Source organism: Ursus americanus, chromosome 3 (assembly GCF_024610735.1).
Source record: "Ursus americanus isolate L20-20 chromosome 3, mUrsAme1.1.p, whole genome shotgun sequence".
Classification (NCBI taxonomy): domain Eukaryota; kingdom Metazoa; phylum Chordata; class Mammalia; order Carnivora; family Ursidae; genus Ursus; species Ursus americanus.
This window is the reverse complement of record NC_142129.1, coordinates 98292309-98310681: the sequence shown is the minus strand read 5'-3', so window position 1 is coordinate 98310681 and position 18373 is coordinate 98292309. Positions and strand designations below refer to the sequence as shown.

Sequence of the window (18373 nt, the reverse complement as noted above, 5' to 3'; positions counted from 1 at the left end):
TGACCAACTATGGAAACCTCCCAGCACAAAAATGTATTTGTCTAATTCTGAGCCAGGAGTGACTAGAAGTCGTATTTCTTAGAAAACGAGAACGAGAGATGATCGGACATATTTCACTCTTAAAAAAGCAGTGTGCTCCCATCTTTTTTAAAATGGGTAATGGTGGAAATCACATCACCATGGGTGTTTTTATTTTGGTGGTTGCACTGACGAGAGCGACGGAATGCTTTTATTTTAAAATATCAGGATTTGGATTCTCCCTGAAATTGTATGCTTTGCAGCTGTTTAAACTTTCTTATGAAAATTCTAGGTGGCGACTTAATGTGCAAAGGTGTACATATGGGGGGCGCCTGGGTAGCACAGTCGTTAAGCGTCTGCCTTCGGCCCAGGGCATGATCCTGGCGTTCCAGGATTGAGTCCCACATCGGGCTCCTCCACTGGGAGCCTGCTTCTTCCTCTCCCACTCCCCCTGCTGTGTTCCCTCTCTCGCTGGCTGTCTCTCTGTCACATAAATAAATAAAATCTTTAAAAAAAAAAGGGGGGGGTACATACGTCTTACAAACAAGGGCAGGAAGCTTGCTGCAGGCCTGGGTACATAGTCGGGGCTGGAGCTGCTGGGTTGTGGGGTATGGCGTCTCCTCCCGCACCAGGGGATGCAAGCCCATATCCCAGGGTGAAGCCACCCGCCTGCCCAGTGTGGGGCTTGCCCCTTGGTGGGGGGGAGGGGTGCGACGCTCCTGTAGCCGGGGTCCCAGGCCCAGTGCTCCCGTGGAAGCAGCTGAGGTTGGTCTACACTGGATCCACGAGGGAAGCCCCCTGATAGTTTACAAACTACTTTCATACATGCATGAAGTCTGATCAGTGGATGTATTATGGTTTAGTCTCCATTCCTATAGTTTCAACCCATTTTTTTAAAAAGATTTTATTTATTTATTTACTTATTTAAGAGAGAAAGCACATGTACAAGTGGGGGGAGGGGCAAAGGCAGAGGGACAAGCAGACTCCCCGCTGAGCAGGGAGCCAGATGTGGGGCTCGATCCCAGGACCCTGGGATCATGACCTGAGCCCAAGGCAGACGCTTCACCGACTGAGCCACCCAGGCACCCCCAACCCAATTTTTAGTTACACTAAAAATACACTATTTTGTTGTGGCATGATTAACATATAAAAAGTGTACATGTTACCTGTCCTACTCCATGAGTCCGTAGCTCAGTGCGCAGCCACGAAACCACTGCCACTATCAAGCTAGCTCCTAAACATAGCCCTGTGGGTCCCGTCTTACGTAATACGCTCCTGTCCGGGTCCAGTTCTCCAAATGCATGCAGAGAGATCGAATGCCTGCCTGACAAGTACGAATATTAGTTTGGAAAACCATTTCCAAATGGAACACTTTCTTAAATTTTATCTTTTTAATTTTTTTTTTCTTTACAAAGTAGAAGCTACCACTCTGTAGCCCAGCAGGGTAGCAATGAGAAAACGCGCAGCCTTCAAGATCCCGCATTAAAAACTTTCCTATCCTCCAGCAGTAAATTAGAATCCTTGTCCCAGGCTTCCTGCAGGAGTGAGTTAGAACAGCAGCCTGTGTGCTTCCTTCACGGGGTCTTGGCCTCATGGCTGGTGCGGATTCAGCAGCTGCTTGCCTGGGGATTTGGTTTTATGTGTCATACTCTTTAATAACACCAGAGCGGGCTGACGTCCAGTTCCCGACCCTTGCTGAAAATAGAGCCACTAATTGTTAATCAATGTGCTTTCTCTCTTCTGTTTTACTAGAGAACAGGCCCAGCTTTTATGGGATGAGCAAGCCGTTGATCATTTATAATCAGCCCCTTAACTGTGCTTTTTCCTGATATGAAAAGATTCTCTGAGAGAAAAACGTTAGTAATTGCAGTCTGATGATTGCATTCTGCATATGACTGATATATTTTTTTTTTTTTTAAAGCTGCCTTTGGATTTGGAAACTTAACTAAAAGTCCCAATCTGTTCTTACAGAGATTAGGACATGAGAACATGAGAATCTGTGTTCTGGGCCATTTGTTTTTTTGTTTTTGTTTTTTTCTTTTTTGTTTTTTTTAAGATTTATTTATTTATCTCAGAGACAGAGAAAGAGAGAGCAAGAGAGAGAGAGAGAGCAGGGGGGTAGGTGCAGAGGGAGGGAGAGAAACTCAAGCAGACTCCCCACTGAGCACAGAGCCCAATGCAGAGCTCGATGTCACGACCTTGAGATCATGACCTGAGCCAAAATCAAGAGTCTGATTGAACCACCCATGGCGCCCCCATATTCTGGGCCATTCTTAAGGGAAATGCTCTAGCATATAATTAGGAATGGCATTACCAACACTGCATAGGGATGGTGGAAGGAGGCCACCAATTCCATCACTTTAATTGGGACACACTTAAAGAGAAGATCTTTGACAAGACAATGCCCTTAGGCAAAAGAGAGCTTCACAAACTGTTTCAGTCTCTAGAGTGTTGGGGCTGTTTTGATGCAGTAAAGTAGTCAGGTTCAGGTTGGTACACATACCCAAGGGGCCCGGGGCAGGAAAAGGCAAACATTTCCTTTGCAGAATACAGGAAATCTCCCTTGCTATTCATTCCTGTGATTCTTCACGATAGACACACTTAGAGCTGTGCAGGAATTTTTAGGTCCCGGTGCTTATAAAACAGCACAGGCTGTCATAACACGGGTATTGGGTCTGCATGTTCCTTCTGGAGAGAGCTCACCTGCTGGAGGGGAGGGAGGCTGTGAGCTCCTGTCAGCTCTGGGGTGTCCTTCATCCGCCTGCCCCTCGTGGTGTTGGTGAAACCTCTTGCGCATCATGGCTCCCGGAGCTGAAGGGAGCCTGGTTTTCTCTGGTGCTCAGCGAGTTTAGGAGGTGATGTTAGAAAAGGCATTTTTGGTGCTGGGGAGCCGGCCAGGAGAAGCCAGTTCTCTAAATAAACTGGCTAACAGGTTGGTTTGGTTTGGTTTGATTTACATTTTTGTTTGAAGACTATCTTTTTTTAGAAGACTTCCCTTTTTTTTTTTTTTAGAGCAGTCTTAGTTTCCTAGCAAAAATGAGAGGGAAGTACAGAGATTTCCCACATACCTTCTCCCCCCACCACGATCTCCCCGTTATCAACATCCCCCAGCAGAGTGGGGTGCCCGTTATGATCAGTGAGCCTGCAGAGACATAGCATCATCACCCAGAGTGCATCGGTGACATTAGGGCCTTCTTAGAGCTGTATGAGCTGTGAATGATATGTATCCACCATGTACCTCACAGAGTAGTTGCCTTGCCCCAAAACCTCTCAGAGAAAATTGCCGGGACACACGGCCTGCCCTGGTCACTGTGGCTAGAAGTGGTTCTCATTGGACCATCTTTCCATCAGCCCAGGAACGTGTTTGATCATCCAGGTCCTAGCTCGCTGCTTCTAGTGACTGCCTCCCTGAAATGCTTCTGCCCCATGAAGGCTACATTTGCTTGCTTATTTGGGTGAAACCCAAGAGCAGCTGAAGGAAGACAGTGACGGAGTGTCTGTCATGTGCAGACTGTGATCATCAGACTCCAGGTACTACTGGATTTTCTTCCCAAGCATCTTTGCTGTGAACAAATAGCATGGTGATGGGGTGACCACAGGTTATAACCTGTGATCTGCTCCTATGAAAAGGTGTGTTCTTTGCTAAACCCACTATTTAATAGCTCACAGCAGGTGCTGTTACTGGTTGGGATTTGGTGTGATATCAATCATAGAGAGGGAACTCTCATTTTGTGGGATCCTGATAGGAAGGAAGGAAGGAAGGAAGGAAGGAAGGAAGGAAGGAAGGAAGGAAGGAAGGAAGGAAGGAAGGAAATAGTCTTTGTTCATTGAGCAAAATACATGCTGAACACCTAAATTTTCTGAAACAACTGGGAGGAAGACATCCCAGTGAGCAGAAGGAAATAAATCTCATTTGCAAGATGACCAGTTTGTGCAAGAAATGAAGAATTCAGGGCTACTGGAACATGGATGGAGAAGAGGGTTTACAAGGGCCTGGACACGGTGGTGGCTGCGTGCTAACGAGTCTCCTGTGGGCCATCCTGAGCTCCCCAGGTCTCAATCAAACAAGATTACGCAGGCCGCCAGGGACACAAGGCTCTATTCCAGCACCAGGCAAGTCAAAAGGCAACTGACATATCAGAACATTAATTTTTCTCAAGGGTGGGCGACAGTGGTCTTCTATTAAAAATAGCATCCAGGGGCTCCTGGTGGCTCAGTTGGTTAAGTGTCCAACTCTCGATTTTGGCTCAGGTCGTTATCCCAGGGTTGTGAGATGAAGACCCGCCTCGGGCTCCAACGCTCAGCACAGAGTCTGCTTGAGATTGTCTCTCCCTCTCACTCTGACCCCCCAAATAAATAAATAAATCTTTTAAAAAATAATAGTGTCCAAATTTTACATGCACATTGAAAATAAACACTAACCTAACTGTCAAGATAGTTGGGCTGTGTTCCAGCTCCCCCAAGAAGGCATGTTGATTCACCTGTCAGGTGAGAAGCACACGGCAAGGTCTGCTTGTGTCTGAGCTGGACACAGGAGGCTCCAGACTCGGAAGATACAGGTCAAAGATGGTGAGGTCGAAGTTAAGAGAGAGCACAAGTTACTACAGTGAGAACCTAACCAGTATACCCCTCATGGTGGTATCACCTGTCCACACCTGTCCACAGAACAGCTCGTGGCATCCCCGCATGACCAGAAAAACAGTCAGGCTCCCAGCCTCTGCACGCTTGTCTCTAGGTCGAGATGCCCCAACTGGTATTGCTTTCTGAGCAGTTTGAAAAGCTGAATGCCTTAGAGAAGGCAGGTCTCTCCTGCTGGCATAACCCCAGTCATAACCCCTGGATCATATCCTGAGACCTTTAGTGGACTGGGGTGGCTGGCTGGCCCCAAGAGGCATTTGGGTTTTGTGAGGTCGAGCCATGAGGATTTGGGGATTCGGTGCCATCATCCTGATGACTGGGCTTCTGGCTTGTACATGTGATGAAGGTAGCCCTCCCTGGTCACCTTGCTGCTCTCTGGTTCCCTCTGCCTCACTTGACAGCCCGAGGACCCAGGCTTCCAGTGACTCTAGCCTCGAACCTAGAGCCCTGCCTCTGACCCACAGATCTCTCTGCCTGTGTTTTCTTCCATCTCCTGGTCTCTCCATTGTCCTTTTGGGTGTTCTGCCTGCATGTTCCTTTGTACCTGACCTTGTCCATAGCGGCTACCTCTTGGGTCACGTGACCCTGCTTACATCTTGCCCTATCCTGCCTCTCTGATGCCACACAAAGCTATGAAACTGCACTTTCTCCCAGGACTTGCTCTGCCTCGGTAGGCAGATTTTGCCTCGCTTAGAGCCTGGGGCCACCTATTGGTCTCGGTTCCACATAAGAAACTAAGCTATGTTCAACCTGTTTAGGATTTGACTGTACGTGCAAATTAAGTGTGTCGATTTTAACATCATGTCCAGAAGTAGTTACCTTTTTCTTAAAGATTTTATTTATTTATTCCAGAGAGAGACAGAGAGAGAAAGAGAGAGCAGGGGGAAGAGCAGAGGGAGAGGGACAAGCAGTCTCCGCGCTGAGCATGGAGCCTGACGCGGGGCTTGATCTCAGGACCCCGAGATCATGACCTGAGCTGAAACAAAGAATAAGATGCTTCACCAACTGAGCCACCCCGGAACCCCCAGAACTAGCTACCTTAATGTAACTTGTAAACTCAGCATTGAGGGATCCATTTATCTAATCAGCGCATTTGTACTAAATGCTCATTTCATGAGTATGCGCAATAAAGTAGTTTTCAAAGCACGGTCTCCAACTGATAGGGGCTGCATCCTCGGGAACGTGGTAGAAATGCAAATTCCCAGACCAGTCCTAGTGATTCAGAAACCCTGACGAGAGGCCCAGCTATCTGACTTTACCATGCCCAAACTTTCGGATTGCAGGTTGAACTTTGAGAACCCTGGCTGCAGGGCATGCCCCTGGCCACTGGTACACTAGATGTTCCAGGATGAGCGTGCAGCCCCCGAGAGGGAGCCCAGGGTCGCACTGGCACAATGGCAGGGAGAGGGCTGTAGGAATGGGTAGTGGACGCAGCTCAAGAATGATCGTACACAGCCTGACCACAGGCGGGCTTCGCGGTTTAGCCACAGGTGCGTCCCAGAGAAGGACGACTCGTCACCTGGCCCAGCTTGACAGAAATGGGATGTGGCCTCCCTGAACTTCCCTGTCCCAGCTGTGAGGTCCTCAAGAGCCTGCTCACTCCCTTGGGTCCTGAGTGCCTGTGCGTGTGGGGCAGGGGTGTGGGCACAGGCTGACCATCGCTCTGCCGAGCTCTTTGCCGGGATTTCAAAAAGAACTGCATGGGAAAGAGCAGCAGCGTTTTCTTATCAAAGCCACAGACGGCTGCCAGAACATTTTGTGAAGTCTATATACATTTGGACAGTCATAGTTGTTTTTTTTTAAGAAAGATGTATATTGGGTAAATAAAATACATTACCAAAATTCAAAAAAAAAAGATGTAGAAAAAATTCTGTATACTTTAATCTCTATTTTTAGTAGACATCACCACAAATACCAGGAAATAAATGTCACCCCTACATTCTGAGCACTTAAGAGGCATTTTGGAGAGCAACAGATTGAAGAAGGTGGAGGTGAAATGGATGTTGAAGAGAAACTGGGAAAGAAAGCCTCAGAGATCTGTCTCATGACCCCCTCCACCCCATCAATGTGGTTTGGGTGGTCAGTCCTCATTATTACTTGGGACCAGACAGAGAGAGAGAGAGAGAGCGAAAGAGGGCCTACAAAGGGTGTTTGTTTTTGTCTCATTCAGGCTGCCTTAACATACCACAGACTGGGGGCTTCTACAACAGATGCGGTTTCTCCCAGCCCTGAAGGCTGGAAGTCCAAAGTCAAGGTGCCAGCAGGTAGATTTCCTTCTGAGGCATCTTCTTGGCTCGTAGGCAGCCGCCATCACGCCATGTGCTCATATGACCTCCTCTTGGTGGGTGCACAGAATAAGCCCTCTGGGTCTCTTCTTGTAACCTCACTAACCCTATCCTGTCCTATCAGTGCTGCCCTTATGACCTCCTGTAACCATAATTACATCCTTAGAGGCCCCATCTCCAAATACAGTCACACCGGGGGTTAGGGATTCACCATGACTTTGGGGAGGACACAGTTCTGTTCATAGCAGTGTAATGCTGAGCATCCACTGAGGCCCAGCCAGTGTGCTTTGGGGTCTTAGCAGGATGGTCTGCTTTCTTCATACACCTGTTTCTTCTTTTGACATTCCAAGGGTATCTAGTTGCCTTGGATGCCCACACCTCACTGAGGGGTGTGTGCAGAGCTGCTGATCTGAGGCAGGTACCACTGCATCCAAGGGCAGGTGTGAGGTGAGGGGCGGTCAGGCTCAGGGGGTGATGAGAATGTGTACAAGAAAGTAGGCAACCTCTTCCAGTCTCTGGAAAGTTCTTTCCTGTGGCCCCGTGGCACAGGGACCCTCTGAGACCCTGTGGAGGGCGCACACTGACACCTGGTTGTTGGAGATGCCACCGACCTCTGCAGCCTGCAGTCTGCACATCTGTACGGAAGCCCACAGGACCAGGTGGCGCCTCTGTCCATCTTTGGGTGCTACCATGGTGCTTCGCCTTTTCTCTGTCTTTCTGGGTAAAATTTTCAGTGGCATCAAAGAAGCTTTGGAAGAGCTCGCATACTCTTTGGGAAAAATGACATTTTAAATGCCAGCCAATAGCAGATTAACTGGTGTGGTGAAAAGTGGCAGAAAGGCCAGCCCCCCCCCCCACCTCATTTTGCACGAACGTGATCCTAAAAAGCAGCATGTAGTGGAAAAGTGGTAAATCAGGTCGTGTTTTAAATGAGCCTGGGGCAGGGTCACACAAAGGGGCAGACCCTGCAGGAAATGTTGCAAGATGAGCTCATGCTTTTGGACCCAAGTCATCGTGTTTAGACTGGTACATATCCAGCTTTTCCAAGTGCAGCCCAAGTTCAGTCCTCGTCAAGATGCTGTGTCCCTCTGGGAGTCACAGATGAGGACGGCCCGAAGGAGAGCAAGACAGCTATCAAAACCTGAGCTCCTCTCACTCCCAAACCTCCTGACTTGCCTGTGGGAGCCCTCTGTCCTGGCCTGGGTTCTTGCCACTCGGAAAGGATGGTGTCTGATTTGCTTGTCCAAGTTGAATTGGTAATGACCTCTGCGTTCTTCATAGAATTTAAGCACATATGATAGCTGGGCTGGGCATCTGGTGTTGGGTTTTATGATCATGCTCTTATAGTGTTTTATTTTGTTTCTGGTTTTTTTGTTTTGTTTTGTTTTGTTTTGGTTTTGGTTTTGGTTTTTGGTTTTTTGTGTTTTTTTGTTTTTTGTTTTTTTGGTTTGGTTTGCTTTTGTTTTTGTTTTTGTTTTTGTTTTGCCTTCTCCTCCCCCAAATTTAATAGTAAATTTGAGGAGATAGTCCTCCAGCACATAGAATTTTCTGCTTGGGAAATTATCCTTCTTCTACCCGCCCCCCAAACATTTTGTTGAGAAACTGTTTCCCCTTCCAACTGTTGAGAATGTCACTGGAAGAAACTCATCCTGCATTAAATGAAGTAGCGAAAGCCAGAATGGATCAGGCGATTTAGGGGGAAATCCACCAGACACACAAGGCAGAGATTTGGGCACCCCATTATTTATTTGGCCAGAAAATGGGTACATCACTGTGCTAGCACATTCAATAAATACCGGCTTCCATGATGGCAAGATGGGTTTATTCTCGGTCATAGAGAAAAATGCACTCTTCTCCAGAGCTGGCTGCTCCCTTCCAGAGCATCTAAGTCAGTGTTTCAAACATGTGACCAATTAGTGGATTAAAAGAACAGAAAGTAACATTAGTAACTTTTGTGTTCTTTGTGGTTTACATTCTAAGATTAACTCAAATACCTGTTTGGCAGTTTATCTGTGTTTGTTTACCGCGTGCGAGCCGACTGTGGGTAGAGGAAGAGGCAGGAAAGGAGTGAGCATCAGATGGACCAGCGTCCCAAGCCCGCTCTGCCTTTTCCTGGAGACCTCGTCTCTCAGACGGGGTGACAAGGAAGGGGAGTATGTGAGTGGCATCATGGTTACACAGGGAGTGGTAACAAATAATAGGACGTCATTTTAGCATTGATAGAAGTCTGTTTTCTGTAATGAGGCTTCTCAGTAAAATGTCATCATGTCCTGGAGCCTTTTTGTTGCATTGCATTAAGCTTGTGGTTGGAATAAAGTTGATTTCTGCCCCGGAGCTGAAGGCATCAGAGTTTATACTATTTACAGTATTATTAGCCAGTGTGGCTGTGTGTGCTGGGGCACTTGTGAGGGTGCGCACTGCCTTGGCCCCACCAAATGCCCCATCAGAGTCCAGGGACCCAGGAGAAATGCTGAGTTGTTCTGTATCAATCCGAGCATTACTGATTAATTTTTCAGTTGTCAACAGTTGAGTAAGAAAGAGGGTACTTTGGGGACTCGCTCTGGCTTGGGGCTTTGCCTCTGGTTCTCCTGTCCAGAGCCAGTGCCCCTAGCACCCATAGCCCTCGGGGTGAGTGACAGGTGCCCGGGCTGCAGGAGGGGGGCCAGCACTGGTGCGTTCACAGAAGCGCTGCGAGTCCATGATCCACACATCTGGATTCCCAGGTACCTGGAAAGCATAATAATGACCTGAAATATTTGCCATGTCAGTTACTGATTAAGAAATAGATCACAGGAAAGACCTATGCTTTCATGGGAGGCATATGCTCCATTGCTTGGGAAATTTAAGGAAAGAGAGATCAGCTTTAAATATAAAAAACATTCTGCCAGGCAGATATAAAAGAGGCAAAGGAAATTCTTTGGAGTAATTTGGACTGTTACTCTTCTCCCTTGGTAAATATTTCCTGTTATGGGGGACATGATGACAATTTTTGACAGTCAAACAAAGTCATTTTCTTAAGTTTTGTTGTTGTTTGTTTGTTTTGCTTTTTGGGTTTTTTTTTTTGTCATTAAAAGGCATAATTTTTTAAACTATCAACTTCAACTTAAAATTTTCAGTTTTGGGGCACCTGGGTGTCTCAGTTGGTTAAGAACCAACTCTTGGTTTCAGCTCAGGTCAAGATGTCAGGGTCATGAGATCCAGCCCTGTGTTGGGCTCTGTGCTTAGTATGGAGTCTCCTTGGGATTCTCTTTCCCCCTCCCTCTCCCCCTCTCCCCTGTACTTTCTCTCTCAAATAAATAAATAAAATCTTTTAAAATTTTCTATTTTTAAGAGACATTATATTTATGAATCACTGAAAATTTAGTTTTTAGTAATATCACTTGTGCTAATTAACCATCTAGGATTCAAGTCGACCTATCCACGGACTTAAATACAAATATAACTCTCTTCCCAGCTCTGATGGTTGCTCTTTCAGTCATGTTGTTTTCTAGTGTTGGAAATGTTAGGAAACGCTGTCCAGTCATGCGCCAGGCATTCATGAGCAATGATTGCCCATCTTACGCATGACCAATTTGCTCATTCACCTACTGGTGCGTGGGTTTGACCCTTGCTCAGCTTGACCGAACGGAGAGTGCAAACATTCCTCATTAATGTGATCTGTTTCCCTTTTCCAGCCATGCAATGATGGACCTACTGGTTGAACTTTGTCTTCAGAACCACCTGAATCCATCCCACCATGCCCTCGAGATCCGGTCTTCAGAAACCCAACAGCCTTTGAGTTTTAAGCCAAATACTTTAGTTGGGACCCTGAATGTGCACACTGTATTTCTCAAAGAGAAAGTTCCCGAAGAGAAGGTGAAGCCTGCCCCACCCAAGGCACCTGAGGTCAGTAGGACTGAGGGGGAGGTGGCTCAAGGGGGGGCCCTTTGTTATCTGAGGGCATATGCAGACACCTGTGGCTGAGGTGCTGAGGAGGGGGGCTGGTGGAGCCCCCCTATCTGAGTAACCCATGCAGACAGCTCTTAAAATTTCTACTGCCCTACCAGGCAAAGTTAGGCCCTAAACTGAGCTTCTTTCGTGATATTCATGGTGCATCTTTGGCTATTATAGATGAGGAATCCGTCTAGAGCAGCGCTAGCCATTGGAACTTTCTGCACAGATGGAAATGGTCTATCATTCTGCACTTTCCAAGGTGGTCACCCTGGCCACATGAGGCTGTTAAGCAGGTGCAGTGCAGCTAGTGTGACTGAGAAACGGAGCCTTCAATTGTATTTAATGTTAATTAATTTAACTTTAAGTAACCACACGTAGCAAGCCACTACCTTGTTGAACTAGTTATAGAGATTCTCCTTCCGTTCTGGAGGTCTTCCTGTCCAAGGATGCCCTGGGGAAATGGGGAAGATCTGGACTTCTTCCTAGAGAGAGGAAAAATAGGAGTTGTCGCTTTTGAGAAACTGATGTCAGAAATGTTTACTCGTTGGGGCGCCTGGGCGGCACAGCGGTTAAGCGTCTGCCTTCAGCTCAGGGCGTGATCCCCGCATTATGGGATCGAGCCCCACATCAGGCTCCTCCGCTATGAGCCTGCTTCTTCCTCTCCCACTCCCCCTGCTTGTGTTCCCTCTCTCGCTGGCTGTCTCTATCTCTGTCGAATAAATAAGTAAAATCTTAAAAAAAAAAAGAAATGTTTACTCGTTGCACTTGGAGAATATCTCATACATAGATGTATTTCCGGCTTCTGGTAATTGATTAACATGAACTCCCGCTGGTTATTGTACTTCTTCATAAACCTTTGCTGTGGGTCTTTAAGCTCCATTTAAAAGCTTTTAGATTCTGGGGAATATTTACTAAATTTTCCTGCTTCTAAAAATGGCAATTTGGTCAACAGTTCATTTTCTATCAATTTTTAGGTTTGGGGGGCTTAATAAATTTTAGTTGATGCCATCTCTACTCTGGAAAGGGGCACAGACCCACCTCCGTCAGACTTTATGCAAGCCACCCCTGCTGTGGCCACTGTCCAGCATTTTCAGACAATGTTGTGCCAGCAAAGGCCAGGGTAAAGTTGACTGCATGAAACTTTGGCATATAATTTTTTTTTTTGATGGGCCAGTTCATCAGTAGACATTTAGAATCAGGTTTAGTCAAATTGACTCGTTTGGGGTTTGTTCTTGTTTTTTGTTTTTTTTTTCCTGATTATGGTGCCTATCATTACATGTCTATTATATGTATATGTCTGTTGTACGTCAGTTATATTTTTCTAGCTTAAATATATATGTGCATAGTGTATATATATATATATATATGCATATACACAGACATATATATACACTATATATATTTATATAGATATTAATATATTGACATGGTCTTTGGCTATTTAAGTAAAACTTTGATACCTTGGGGTATTTTTAGGGTTTTTCTTTAAATTGAGTTGTTCATGCCATTTTCAAATTGTTTTCTTTTACAATATCTATGTACGTGCCTTGTGTCCAGGTCTGTTTGGGATCCTTGAAAGGCAGCATAGGTGATAGATTTTAAATCCAGACCCTCATGATGTCCATCCCCCTGTGTTGTTAGCAGTCCGTTCCTTACTGAGAGATCCTAAGGGAAGCTTATTATTTCAGGTCTTTATTGCTTCACTTTTCAGTATGGCAATTCCCCTGTGACCCACTGAGTTGGGCTCGGGCAGCACAAAATCTTGCCACCGTCAGTTCAAGCACAAGCAGAGGCTAAAGCTGTGTGGGAACATGCACTTACAGAATTCTTTCATCCGGGGTGTTCTTCCAGAAATCCGTGCGCTTGGTAGTGAATTACCTGCGAACCCAAAAGGCTGTTGTGCGTGTGAGCCCCGAGGTGCCGCTCCAGAACATTCTCCCAGTCATCTGTGCAAAGTGTGAAGTCAGCCCAGAGCACGTGGTGCTCCTCAGGGACAACATTGCCGGGGAGGAGCTGGAACTTTCCAAGTCCCTCAGCGAGCTGGGCATAAAGGAGCTCTACGCGTGGGACAACAAACGAGGTGAGGCCACCTTGCGTCTTTGACACCTGCCCTGTAAGAGCACAGGCAGGAAGCAGACGTCCACCACCATGAGTGCTCGAGGTGCCAGGTAGAGACCAGTACCTGAATTTTCAGGCAACCTAAATTTTGTCCAAAGCACAGTAGAAGTGGGTAGAAAATAAATTTGGTTTGTTCCCATTCCCCTCGACTGTAATTTTGCCTCTTTCCCCCCCATCCTGAGCACGTCCTGAGTGTCACCCTGTCTCCTGTGAGCTTCGGCGAGGTCGGTAAGGAACACGGGAACCGTCTTTCCTTGGACTTCTTTCTCAGTTGCCAGTAACTTCCCCCAAGTCTCAAACATTGCTCATCAACAAAACCAGTGGCAAAGGGGCGCCTGGGTGGCTCAGTCTGTTAAGCGTCTGCCTTTGGCTCAGGTCATAATCTCAGGGTCGCTGGATCGAGTCCTGAGTCATCGGGCTCCCTGCACAGCAGGGAGTCTGCTTGTCCATCCACTCCTCCCCCTGCTCGTACCTTCTCTCTCTCTCAAATAAATAAATAAAATCTTTATTAAAAAACAAAATAAAAATAAAACAAAACAACTGGGGGGAAAAAAAGTGGCAAAACATTTAACTCTTTTTCTAAAACTGCCCAAATTAGAGTTCATGAGATCAGTCCCTAAACACACCTCACGGTGTTGCTTTGGGCTTCCTCACCATCAATGCCAGAGACATCTACTCCTCGTGTGAGTTTGGTACTTGACCTGAGGGCCCAGAGCCGCTGGGAGAGTGGCAGCTCAAGAGGCCGGCGTTGGCACAGAGACCGACGTGTGTGTGAGCAGAGGTCCCTGATTGACACAAAGGGCGGACTGTTGGAAACAGCTGTCAGACCAAAATAAATAAATGAGTGAGTGAATGAAAAAAATAAATGAATATTCCTTGACCTTAGCATTATTAAAATGAACTTCATAAAAGTGCCTTATTTTCATGAGGCTCATTTGATATCTGTGGCCTAGTATTTATTCCACAAATACTGAGTAGGTTGGGTTGTTGAAATACATTCCATTTTTTCATGCTTTTCTACAGTTTGTTTCAATTCTTCCAAGAAAATCTGCTTTTCTTATTAGCAGGTTTTTTTTAAAAAAAGATTTAGAGTATTTATTTCAGAGAGAGAGAGAAAGAATGTGAGCATGAGTGGGGTTAGGGGGATGGCAGAGGGAGAGGGAGAAGCAGGCCCCTCCTGAGCAGGTGGACGCTTAACTGACTGAGCCATCCAGGGGCCCCTCTTATTACCAGTTTTATTGCAAAATCAATGATCATAGTGGAACCTCCTCTCCTCCCCCAGTCTTCAAGTGGTTCTGGACCCCGGTCTCATTTGACACTCAAGAAAGGGTTTTAGCACAATCGTGTGTTAGATGCATAGACGGTCTTGTCCTTCAAAAACAAGTGCTCTGACATTGGAGAGCACTGCCTTTTGTGCTGGGTACACCAACTATTTCTGGTACGTGTCAATTCTCAGATGTATCTTGAAAGGTAGATGGGAACTTCCTACCAGGCAAAAGCCCTATAAAACCTGCCGCCCTGTGCAGGAGTGGATCCCCGCGAGCTCACAGCTGTCCAGAGCACAGAGCTGAGGTGTTCAGGGAAGGGTAGGTCTAGGGCTCCCTCTCTGTATCCCCACGCAGGGCAGGACACACAAGTGTAGGCAGCCTGGCTGTCAGGTTTGGAACCCCCGAGCCCTGAGCACTGAGTGCCCATCACTGCCTTGGGCGTCCTCTGAGGGACCCTTCCCTCTGGGACCCCAGCACCCTCCCTGGAAAATAAAGGCACAACAGCCAGCATGGTGGGTGACCTGCTCCAGCCTGGTGGCCAACATCCCTTTCCTCTGGACCATACTGGGCCACGTGCCACGCCGGCTGTGAAGTCTTTGATTATCACCCTTGCCAAAGGCCTTTATCCCTACCGGCAGTCAAGTTATTTGAGAAGAAAGGAGAACATCCTGGAAGACGCCTGTAGGGAGCCCTCTCCTTTTGGCCCTGCTTGCATTACAGCCCCTCCCCAGCCAGCAGCTGCTCCAAGGGCAAGGGCCGTAGGGCCGTGGCCGGGGGACATGTGTTGCTAGGCAGAGGCCGCCTCCTCGAGAATTCCTGGCGTTGGAGCTTGAAGCAGCAGAGGGCTTTGCTGCCACCTGCTCCTACGGGAGAGCTTAGCAGCCTGGCAGCTGTGGCCTCTCGGAGATCCGGGGCTGGGAATGCAGCCTGCTGGGCCCTTGGCCCAGACAACCCCCTTCCGAGGCTCATGGAGGGGCCATGGTCAGGTGCTGCTGAGGACTGGGAGCTAGATCTCACTCTCTCATTGCCTGCTTCTTCTAGTTCTTCTGACCAAAACTCAGTCGGAGCCCTCCCTGAGCTGTCAAGGTACAGTGAGCCGTTCTGCCCGGCTGGGCTTTGCATGGCTCTGGGCTAGGACGATGCATGCCGGTGACGTTCCAGTACAGGGTCAGAAGGAGCACGGGTGTGCCTTGCAGCCCTTCTAGGGGCATCTCATCAGCTGACATGAGGCTTCGGTTGGGTTTCTTGACTCCCTGGTTGCCTGAGAGAAGAATGTCCCTCGTGTTTGCTGTGCGGTTCCAATCGCTGAGTAAATGAAGGAGGCTGGGGTAGAAATGGGTCCTTTAGGAACACAGAGTTTCGGGGCAGAGCAAAAGTGGCACATGCAGAAGACACACTGTTTTCCTTTCTACCCGTGCTCACCTGTGCTCACTGTGCGCACCTGCCCTCGAGGTCCATTCTGTCTGCTGCCGACCTGGGGGCAATAGAGATTGTGAAAAGTAATCTTTTCTTTCACAGACAGGTATACATATGATCCATCCAGCTTCTGCATTTACTCTGACACTTACTTATTATACACTTTACATATATACACAGGTACATATATTTACATACACATACACATGTGCATAGGCATATGTACTCACACATATTAAAGACTGGAATTCATGTGAACGCTTCGGACTACACCTATACATACACACTGTCACCAAAAAGTTCATTAAAATCCCGATGCGTATTTGTCTCTTACATAAAAGAGATTAACAAAACAAAAGGGGGCATTGGTTTGGAACCACAGCCTGTGCGTTTTGCGTCTTACCGTAACCCCCATCTGTTAGGCCCCTCCCCCCCACACACTGTATAGATGAATATTGAAAACAGAAGGATTCTCTTTGAAGAAGCCCCATGAGCAGTTGCTGTTTTGAGCAGGGCAGTCATGTATGTGAAGCCTTCTTCAGTTTGGACTGCTTTGATTTGGGGCCATGGGCAGACAGAGAGGGGCAGAGACAGCCCGTCGAGACCCCTCTGTACCCGGCTTCCTGCTGAGCACCAGAACTCAGCACCCTGTCTGTGTGAAGGAGGCCTTGCAGGCCTGGGTCTCCTCTGGCCTTTACTAGCTTGTGACCATGCTCTGGCCACACAATGGCTCTGACCTTCCATTTTCCCCTCTGCAAAAGTGAGCAGTTTGGATTCACTGGTATTCATGGCCCCTGCGGCCCCTTCCCTCCCCCGGCACTGTTCAGTTCATCTTTAGTGTTCTCCAGATCACATGCATACTTCAAACCGTACGTGCATTTTCAGAGATGGAGCATGTCGCCCCTACATGTTGATTGCTACTTAGCTCCTGGCAGAGGAGAGTAAACTGAAAGAAAATAGAGTTTGTGCTCAAATTGTCGTGTGTTTGGAACCATGGATTCGAGGCCTGATGCGCGTGTCCTCCCAGCCTGGCTGTGTATCCATGAAGAGCCCCTTTGTCTGACAGGAACACCAAGGAACATCAGGTTCTCTTGCTCCGCCCTCAAGCTGACCCTTCTGAGGTCTGCCGGATCTCAGGGGTCCTCACAGAAGGCCCCTATCAGTACGAAATCACCAATCCCTCCCCCCTACACCTCAGACCGTCTGCTTGGGGCCCCCACTGCCTCCAGAGGGCCAACACCTGTGGCCCCACGAGAGAGCACCCCTCAGGTCACCACAGGGAGGCTCTGACGCCAAGGCTATCCCTGAGCCTCCAGTCCTGCGGGGCTGATAACCACCCTCTGTCCCTGTTGAGGGAGAGAAAAAGAGGCCCGATTCTCTAACAGTTTTCTGACAATTCTGTCATTTCTGTGGTTGGTGTCATTGCCTCTGTGCCGATAGCACGTTCTCTCTGTCCTTCACCCGCCGGGCTCTATGATATCACACATTTGACCAGCCATGTCCCTATCACTCAATTCTAGAGACATGATCAGTTATGAAGACATATTAGTTTGCATGCTGTTGTTTACCTATGCCTGGATTTACTCTGTAGCATAGTTTCTATCACTTTCCATAGCTCTCTGCCTCACGTGGACGGTTGCAGTGTGATCAGCCATGAGATCCGTGTGCATACGTGTATGTGTGTGGATGTGTGCCTTGGGACGGGAACCCGCTCACTGATTTGGATGTTGTGTGGCGTGGAGGGCGCCAGTGGCTCAGCGGGGGCCGACTGCACGTAACCAAGAGCCTTGGCCGTCAGTACTAAAGCCTGAGCCTTTGCCACTTGATGTAAGGAATAGAGGTGTTGGGTTTTACTTTGTTGGGTAGACGGTATTCGTGTTAATGCATTTATTACTAACACACTGACTTCCGTGTGTGTTCTCTAATTGGAGTATGAAATTCTAGGCCAGCGGATAAGGAAGTTAACTGAGGGTATACCTTGTTGGGTTGATATTTTGACGTTAGACTTGTACAATCCCAGTCCAGATTTTCTCCACCTGTGAGTTGGTGATCTGGCTCTCTAGCAGTCGGCAGCGGGGTGGGGAATTCATTTTTCTATCCCTCAGGAACACCTAAATATTTCCCCTCTGCCATCTCTGTGTGCCTTGGAAGAGAAGAACTGGATAAGTTCATGACAGAGACCTAGAGTGGCCTCTGGAGTGTCAGCAAGCCAATGAATTATGGCAATCAGAGATGGTGGGGTGCCATGTGTCCCAGGCAGTTACCTGATTCAGCCCCACTCTGCACAGGAGGAAACAGGCTCGGAGTGGCAAAGCGGTCTGTCCAAGTGTGCTCAACGCTCAGGCTTCCATCCTCTGCTCCACCAGTTCTCAAGTGCAGTCCTGCAGCTTGAGCCCCTGGGCTGGGTTTGGGGGTTGGTGGTGAACGCAGGGTGCTGGGCCCCACCTCAGAGTCAGGGATCTGGAGTGGGCCCAGGTTCTCAGTGATGCTGATACGGCCGGTCCCTCCTCATACCTGGCAATGCTGTCAGCTGCCTGATGAGTTGGACTTCAGTGTCCCCATCTAGAACATGATGGGGCTCCTTCCAGCTCTAAACTTCTCAAGAAAGAGAGAAGAGTGAAGACTTGGAGGTCAAGAATAACAAAACAATAGAAGAAAGAAAAATGGGCCTTCTAGACAATGTCATCAGGAAGGAAA

The 18373-nt window shown here is 47.8% G+C and overlaps 1 protein-coding gene across 1 annotated transcript in view; it reads left to right on the top strand.

Annotated features, from left to right (window-relative positions):
• Positions 1 to 18373, top strand: part of COBL (cordon-bleu WH2 repeat protein) — a 264114-nt gene that overhangs the window by 102584 nt on the left and 143157 nt on the right. The window contains exons 4-6 of the mRNA XM_087860644.1: positions 10616 to 10826; positions 12726 to 12954; positions 15302 to 15346. Coding sequence (XP_087716770.1) covers positions 10616 to 10826; positions 12726 to 12954; positions 15302 to 15346 — 485 coding nt within the window. The remainder of the gene's footprint in view (positions 1 to 10615; positions 10827 to 12725; positions 12955 to 15301; positions 15347 to 18373) is intronic.